The sequence below is a fragment of the Cornus florida genome, unplaced genomic scaffold (genome assembly GCF_030987335.1).
Source record: "Cornus florida cultivar Cherokee Brave unplaced genomic scaffold, ASM3098733v1 CherokeeBrave_3.0.0_Hap2_Chr11, whole genome shotgun sequence".
Taxonomy (NCBI): Eukaryota; Viridiplantae; Streptophyta; class Magnoliopsida; order Cornales; family Cornaceae; genus Cornus; species Cornus florida.
Genome location: NW_026775581.1, coordinates 64343588 through 64352638, shown reverse-complemented (window position 1 = coordinate 64352638; position 9051 = coordinate 64343588). Strand labels below are relative to the sequence as shown.

Below are 9051 nucleotides of genomic sequence, written 5' to 3'. Positions count from 1 at the left end.
CAGACATCAATACGATTAAACCGAACCGTAAAGGAATACAACAAATCCTAAACTTAAGATCTAAACAATAGAGTACGCTACGCGAAAGTCTTAATACGAAACATCCTAGAGACACTTGAACCTGGAGTGTTCGGATACCAACTGTGATACCCCTCGGATCTGAGACATGGGTTAATCAGGCCCAGGCCCAAACCCGAGGGAAATATCAAACAATTAATACTTAATGAACACTAAATACAAGTTGAAATAATAAGAAATAAATAACAATGGCTGAAAAGAATTCTAATTGAAAATCCTCAAAATAAAATTGTTTAAATCCATTAATCCAAAACCTCCAATTATTTAACAACTCGGGAATCCATCTAGTGGACCCCTAATAAAAATCCCAACTGTAAAATAAAATAACTGTAATCAAAATCCAAAGCTAATAAGATAGTAGTCCTATGTAGTAGGAATAATAGAAGTCTGTATCTATAAGATACATTTTAAAACATCTAGGCAAATCTAAGAATTGGGGTCGACACTCTTTAATTAGGAAGGTGACGCTATTGTTGATGGCGTAGTGAATTAGGACAACCATGTCGGGTTCGGGTTTGGGTGTTCTGTAGGTGGAGGGCATGCCCATGCAACCCAGACCTTGTGCCGATACTTCCGACCTTGTGAACCCAATTTCATCCTCCTCAGTAATGCCATTTTCGAGCGCTCTCTATTTCTCTATCACTCTCTCTAGAGATATCATATAGTGGGTACAAATAGTAAGTGTCGACTGTTAAGTACTGTATTTAGAGAGTTTAGCGGATATCATTTCTACTCGGTAAAGATTCTATTATGGACAAACACGTGGAATCTTGTCAACCTAAGCACCTACGTTGTTGGTAGAATTATACTAGTATTATACACGTGGAACGGTAATAAGAGGGACGAAATCTGGTGCTACAGTATGTGTTGACCTTAAACTTTTTATTTATTTATTTGCAGTTATGTAACTTAGTAAAATATTACAAATTGACCCCCTAAGAATTCCTCTTTTATAAAAATATTTCTTTGCTCCTTCCTTTCTTTTTCTCTTATTCTTCTTCAAATTTTTTTTTTTTTTTTTTTTTTTTTTTTTTTTTCCAAAAAAATGTTGAATTCCCCTTTTTCCAACCAAATCCCCCACCCCCCCTCTTTTTTTTTTTTTTTCTTTTTTCATTTTCAAAGTTCTATCATTTTTTATTTTATTTTCTTTTGTTTCATTTTTATTTTCCTCGAATTTCTTTTTCTTGCATTAATGTATGATGTATGTTAATGTGTGTAGTAACCTTTTGTTTTTTGTTTTTTGTTTTTATTTTTATTTTTTATAGTATCACTCACTTTTGCTCCTAACTTGAACCTGGTTCTTCAACTTAAGAAGATAGAGGATATACCATAAAATACAAACAACTTTATTAACTTTTAAACACCTATACTATTAGTATACACCCCTGGACATTTTCGGAAGAGTAAAAGGGCAAAAAAGATATTATAGTATTACTTTATACCAGATTTTTTATTAAGGGTGTTTTCGCACAATTTTAAAATAATAGGGGTACTTTTAGCACACTTTGTCAAATAAGGGGTAAAAGTGCCACACAAAGTATACATTAGTAGTATTTTCTATACTTGACCCATATAAATATCGTATATATTAAAATTCAATTTATTTATTTATTTTTTTTTTAACAGAGCAAGAAGGTAACTTTTTTTTTTTATTGTAGCAATTTAATACTTTTGCCACCCCTTGATGCTTAGATCGAAACAAAATACCAGGCATCCCATGAGCCCTCACCACGTGGTGCCCCCACTATCTCTATGACATCCAATAATCTGGTATCACAAAAATATAAATTTTCTAAGACCTCCGATGATCTGGTTTCACAAAAACATAAATTTTCTAACATTGAGACAATGAGTTTGATTAAAATTTGTGTTTGGTATGGGGTGCATTCATTCCAGAGTTTAATGAAAATATGGTTGAAAGGATTTCACCCAAAAAAAAAAAAAAAATAGAAGAACAGAATTAATATCTTTGCCCAAAATGAAATCTTTTTGGTTTAAAATAAAATCTGTCGTAAAAATATATATACAATAAGTATATTCATGGAAATAGTTTTAATGCATCACTTGATTATATTCACTAGACACTAGACAGAAGGTAGAATATGTGAAACGTGATTTAAAGTTGAAGTGAGGCTGTTCTGTGTACGCATGGTTTAGCAGCTAGGTTTTGAATTGTCCCGGCGACGAGAAAGACTTCTCCATGTTCCTCCAAACAAGTGAATTGAAGTTTCAACATCACGAATTTATGTGAGCACATAATATGTATGTGCACAAGCCAACTTTGTGGTAGCCTACAAGTGACTGAATGGTTGAATGAAAAACATGGATTCTTTAAGACAGAGGACATGGGAACAAAATCCTCTCCGGTTCCGGTTTCATCAAGTTCGTGCAACTTACAAAAAAACAAAAACAGAGTGAAATGGACAGAAAATCACTTCTTTTATGTAAAGTGCTTCCCGAACCGGACCACTGGAGAGAATATGGGTCCGAAAACATCATTGCTCCTGTAACACCATGATACTCTGTTTTTGTATTTCAAATGTGACATTATACATGTGCTTGCGTATTTTAAAACCATGGTTCATGGGACGCAAGGAAAAACTCAGGTCGCTTATTATATCTGTAAATATTTTGATATGGTGAACATGCGAAACAGATCTTAACCGAAAAAAGGTGCAATGTGGGAACCAACCACAGTTTTGAAACACTTAAATAGTTTTTGAAGATCTATGCAGTAAGTACTAGTACACTGCAAAAGGCATGATTTTATTCTTTCCAGGAAGACAAAGGCGGAGTGTCTGAATTTATCCAAGTAGACGCCATGAAAGCATGTCTGTCACCCTTCACAGCATCAGCAGAAGCAAAACATTCGAGTTCCGTAATTTCTTCTGGTGTTAGTTTTATAGACAAAGCTGCAATATTCTTGTTGAGGTTTTCAATCTTAGTGGTACCAGGAATGGGGCATACGTCATCCCCTTGGTGATGGACCCATGCCAATGCTAGCTGTGACGGAGAACATCCCTTCTTCGTTGCCATTTCATTAACCCTCTCAAATATGTAATTGTTATGCTCGAGATTTTCAGCTTGGAGCCTTGGGAAGTTCTACAAAAAGTTAAAAATACATATTTGAGCATCAAAAATATCAAAGTTTCAAAACCAAGACAAGACCTAATCTCATGACCATATTCACAAGTAAAAATGCTTTATCATTTTCATGTTGTCATACAACAGTAAGTTCAATATTTTCTTTTCAAACCATAAGTATTCTCCCTTTCCCTTTCATACACCATCCTAAATTGCATCACCGCGCTACTAAGGTTTTGGCTAGTATCACTGTGGTTTTAGTGTCACCATGTATGCTATCAAATTCGGTGTCTCTGCAATCATAATTACATAATTCAAAAGGAAAACAAGAGGTTCATTGACTCTCCTGTAAATCAAAAGTAGGTTGGTGCTACCAAGAACTATATGAAATATTTGGAGTGGCCTGGAAAATTCCTCAAAAAGAACCATATTAGACAAAATTTCTTCATTTAATAGAAGTAACGTGGTAATTTTAAAAAGGGACAATGCATTAATTACATGTGTTCACTAGGAAATTGGCTTACATGGTCGATTGGGTTGTGGGCGTGCCAGAGTCTATAGAAAATTCAATAGGGTAAACATATACTATCCCTTTTATGAGGTTGATACATAACAAATAATGAATCTGCTTTGGTGCCAAAACCAGAACAGTGAGTGTGATCTAAACCTTGTAATGTTTTCCTTAAAAAAAGAAAAAAAAAAAAGAAAAAGAAAAAAAGAGGAGTGTATGCTAGTACCTAGTGATTCAGATTATACTGAAATTTTGAGAAATGGAGATGAAACTGAAGAGGTGTCAAATACCGAACACTTGCAAATTGGACTACCTAAATAAATTGGATATGGCAAATGGAAAATGGCGCTTTTCAGCCGTAATTTAAAATACACATACATGTGAAGACCTCCACCATGAGTCACCAAGTTGTGACATAAAACACTTGGGTGTTCCCCATGAAAATGAGAGAAGTTATGAAAGAAAAAGGTATGATCCCTCTAACATTTCTAGGCCTAATCGTGAATATAGGCTAAATGAATTTCAATCATAAAAAAGGGAGCTTGTCATAAATAAGATTAGAGGAAAAGGATTTCTTATAATCTTGAATTGTTAGTTTCACAGAGAAGATCTAGGTGCTAAGTAGGTATAACGTGGCTGACTAGGTATAACGTGGCTGACTTCACAAATCTATAAACAAAACCAAATTTCACCTTGAAAGGTAGCACAACTTTTATTGAATGATCTAGTTAATCATGTAAGGAATATTGACAACCATATGAAGGTCAGAAAGTGGGGAGAGGAAAGCATGACAAGCTTCATAAGGTTGATTAATTAAATTGCCACAGGTACAGAAAGACAAAAAAAGTAGGCGCACTGAATATAAAGAAACAACAAACTAAAAAGAATCAATTACTCCAGTTCTATGCAATTTATTCTCAAAACCAAACCACCCATGTTATATGCACAAACCTTTCGGTTGTCGTTGTCTGTCAAGTTCTCAATCAACTTGGCACCTGATGCAAAGAATCCACGTCCTAAAGGACTATATGGAACAATCCCAATGCCGAGTTCTCTGAATGATAATAAGAAAAAATGAAATCAGAACTTTGGGTTACTTATCAGTCTCAAACAGATTAATTAAAATGAAATATGCATCACCTGCAAGTAGGAACGATTTCTGTTTCCAAGTCTCTTGCCCACAAAGACCACTCATTCTGTACAGCTGTTATTGGATGAACAGCATGTGCCCTTCTAATTGTTGAAGAATTGGCCTCTGATAGTCCTACGTATTTAATCTTTCCCTCCTCAACCAGTTTCTTGAGTTCTCCCATCTTACAAAAGTAGTTCATAAACAAGATCAAGAAAACACTTTGAACAAGCTTCTTCTCAACAAGGGATACAAATAAGGAAACAATTGTGAAACATTCAAATACGTGTACGTAAAACATGGGAAAGAGGCAGGCACAACGTAGTCACGCTACTCTAGAAAAGAAAATCTCTAGTGAAGCACAAAACTAAAGCAACCTTGCTGCTTCCTTGAGGGAGCAGATTTGCAGCTCATAGCTTGAAGAGAATGAATTTATGTGTGCATGATTGAATGATCACCAATAAACGGTGATTGCTTTACATTGATGGAATCAATTCTGAGTGAAGTGAAAGTGGATGAATGCACAAATTCTGATCTGAGACAGAAAGTGGATGGAATTATACATTGCCAATGATGTCATCATGATCAAAGAATACCACATTTCTCAGCTGGGGGAGGAACAGGTTAATCATCATGTGGTTTATTGTATTACCTACTTAATCTAAATTTTACTCATCTCTCTTTGTCTAATAAAAAACTTGTTCCGTTTGGGATTTGAATAGAAGCAATAGAACAACTCAATTTATAAAAAGAGCTCTACAAACAAGTCACTTTTTTTTTTTTTTTTAGTTGGAACTTACACACACATGCCTCCATTGAGGCTTAAACCCCTGACCTCCCTTTGGGAGGTAGGGGCCTGATATTCAAATTCAATGGAAAGAGGTCTATTGTCATAATAGAAGCAACAACTTGAGTACCAAACCCATTCTCTTCAACAGCCATTGCCCCAACCGGAACTTGAACCTCAACCTCCCATATGGAAGATAAGAAATTTTCTTTTGCGAACTCACATTTGCTATATAAGTAAAAACGTTATGCATAATCGTAGTGTTGATGTTTCAATTTTAAATTGTCTGAGTACTCAATTCAGATTAGAAGCATTGTATGTTAATTTTTGTAGGCTTTGTCTTTTTCTTACATTTAGTAAGAAAAAGGAAAAGCCAAAAGAATGAAAAACAAAAAAGGAAAAAAAACTAAACAATGTTACTCGTAGTTTCTCTATTGTTTGAATGAGAGATGAAACTAGAAATGCCCTCAAAAATACTTTCACCACGTCTTTGCTTTTATTTTCTTTTTCCCTGTTGTCCATCATAAGGCTTTGTTTGGTTAGGTGGAAACAATTAGAAAAGAAAAGAAAAGAAAGAGAAAATTTTAAATTTTTTTTAGAGTTTGGATAGATAGAAAGAGAACACTAATGGAAAAGTTTGTTTCCATACTTGTCTATATTCTCTCAAAACTTTTCAAGCACAAAACTCAGGAAAATAATTTTTTCGCATGAAATGTTTTCCTTTTTATTTGACATTCCTATTTTACCCATTAACTTAATCGTGAAAAACAATTTCTTCCTTTATTGTTGTATTAGATTTCTAAGAGGCAAGTTCTCTACAAAACAACTTTTCTTTGTTTTTGTTTTATTTTTTTTTTCACCTTTCTTTGTTTTTCCACAAGTTCATATATAACTCGCAACAACAAAATACAATCAAATCTCTCTTAAAAAAAAATTAGTATTGCCATCAATACATCTCCGTATTTTTTTTAAGTTTCGTTTCTCATACACTAATAATTAGTTATGAAGTCTTATTTTAAATATAAATAAATTATAAATAATTATATTATTAAATTTAATAATCCATTATTTTACTATTTCCTTGCTAAAAATATACATCAACAAATACAAATTCATTTATTTATTAGTATTTAAAATTATAAGGGCAAATTTGGTATCTTCAATCGATTTTTTTTTTTTTTTCTTTCCACTTTCATGCTATCCAAAATAACAAATTAATATTTTTCTACAATTTTCTTGAATAAATTTTCATTCTAACCAAATGCATGTTAGAAAATAATTTTTTTTCGAATTCACTTCACTTTTCTTTCATTTTCCATTACTTTTATTTTCTTGCTTATTTCTATCTAACCAAACGAAGCCTAATTTTCTTTGCATTATTGTTTCCCACACCCAACCTGCAAAGAGGAAAAATACAGAAAGTATTCTAATACATCAATTACTTGTACTCATCCAAACAAATACTAACAATAATCAAATAATTGGAAAAGTAATTCAATTTGCAATTAAAACATAAAAAACATGATCACACATATATATCATAAATGAAATGTATTGATATATATTTATCCCTACAACATTATTTAATCAGCTTTCACAAAAATAAATACCAAAAATGATCGAACCATTGTTCTCATATCAACCTCTAGAATTTTAAATATATATGAATTCACAATCAAAAGGAACAAAACATATGTGTGTATATATACCACCCAAACAAATACTGAAAAATGACAATAATCAAACAATTGTTCATTTGTTCCTAAATCAACCCCTAAAATCGGAAATGTACATAAATTATCAATCTAAACAAACAAAGAAACATGATCACACACACATACATCATATATATATATATATATATATATATATATATATATATATAATACTAGACATACCGTGACTTCGATTGGCACCCGAGTATCGATGCGATGCACGTAGTAGAGATCGATACAATCAGTATCGAGCCGCTTCAAGCTCGTCTCGCAGGCGGCACGGACATGCGCCGGATCGCCGCGTATTTCCATCTTCCCATCGACATGGACGACCGCAAATTTCGAAGCCAATTGCACTTTCTCTCTCATCCCTCCCTTCAGAGCCTGCAATGAAATCCGATCAACCATCAAATTCACCAATCAAAATGAAACCCTAGAAGTGAAATTCCACTATCTACCTTGCCGAGAAGAATTTCGTTGTCGCCATAGGCATCGGAGGTGTCGAGGAAGGTGACGCCATTGTTGATCGCGTGGTAAATTAGGGCAATCATGTCGGGTTCGGGTTTGGGAGGCCCGTAGAAGGCGGACATGCCCATACAACCCAGACCCTGTGCCGATACTTCCAGACCTTGCGAACCCAATTTCATCCTCCTCAGTAGTGCCATTTCTGTGCTTTCTCTCTCTATTTCCAAGTTTCTTTCACTCTCCAGAGATAGATATAGCGCCAGAAGACAGTGTTGACTGATACTGGTGTTTATAGAGAGACAGTTTAGGAAAAGATTCTATTATAGGCAAACACGTGGAAATCTGCCAACGTAAGCACCTACGTTGCACTGTACACGTGGAAAGGTACAGGAGGGAAGAAATCTAGTGTTGCCTACGTAAGCACATACGTACGTTAAAAGCAGGTAGTGCATCTCTTAGGGCCATTGCACTAACCTCTTTCAATTTTGACTCTCTACATATTACATAAGCTTTTTCAAAGGTTACGTCAATAATTTTAAAAGTCACGTTAATAACTTTCATTTTTCAGAATCTTTAGGCTCTCCGAATTTCTACTTTTCAAAAAAAAAAAAAAAAAATTTAAAATAATATATATATATATTTTTATTTTTTTCTAAAATATTTCTAAAGACTATATTCCTAACCGCTATATTTTTTATCTTATATAATGAATACTGATTTGCTTATCTGAAAATTATCACTACATTCATCTCTTTCCATTATAGCAAAATATCATTATCCATCTTTTTCAATTTAAAATTCTAATGGCTTCGTTATCACAAGTTTTTCCTTTGGCAGACTCTAATTCTTCATCTTCCTTGTCATCATTTTCGAAAGATGACTCTATTGCCGCGTTGATTCAACAGGATCAAGACGAATTCTATGAGATTATGAATTTAGTGAAGCCAGAGATAGTTGACCAAGTATTTTAAGTCCGTAATAAGAAGCGGTACATTCATCATGACCGAAAGGGAAGCCATTATCAGTTAATGAAAGAATACTTCGACGAGAATTGCACATATCCATCGGAGTACTTTCACAGGCGATTCGGGATGCGATGAAAACTTTTTCTTCGTATCCTTAATGATGTCAAAGCTTATGATGACTACTTTGTCCAAAAAAAGAATGCGACTGGTCGTCTGGGGTTGTCTTCTATAAAGAAGATGATAACTGTTGTTCGTATACTCACATATGGTTGTGCAGTCGATCACTATGATGAGTATATTAAAATCGACGAGAGCAC

At 33.9% G+C, this 9051-nt stretch overlaps 1 protein-coding gene across 1 annotated transcript; it reads right to left on the bottom strand.

The window, feature by feature from the left end:
• Positions 1–2662: 2662 nt before the first annotated feature.
• LOC132286443 (probable aldo-keto reductase 2) lies at positions 2663–8048 on the bottom strand. The gene is made up of 5 exons (XM_059788779.1): positions 7763–8048; positions 7488–7688; positions 4814–4986; positions 4625–4727; positions 2663–3180 (listed from the first exon to the last, which is right to left on the bottom strand). The coding sequence occupies exons 1-5, from the start codon at positions 7967–7969 to the stop codon at positions 2845–2847; spliced, it is 1020 nt and encodes a 339-aa protein (XP_059644762.1). The 5' UTR covers positions 7970–8048; the 3' UTR covers positions 2663–2844.
• Between the last annotated feature and the right edge of the window lie 1003 nt (positions 8049–9051).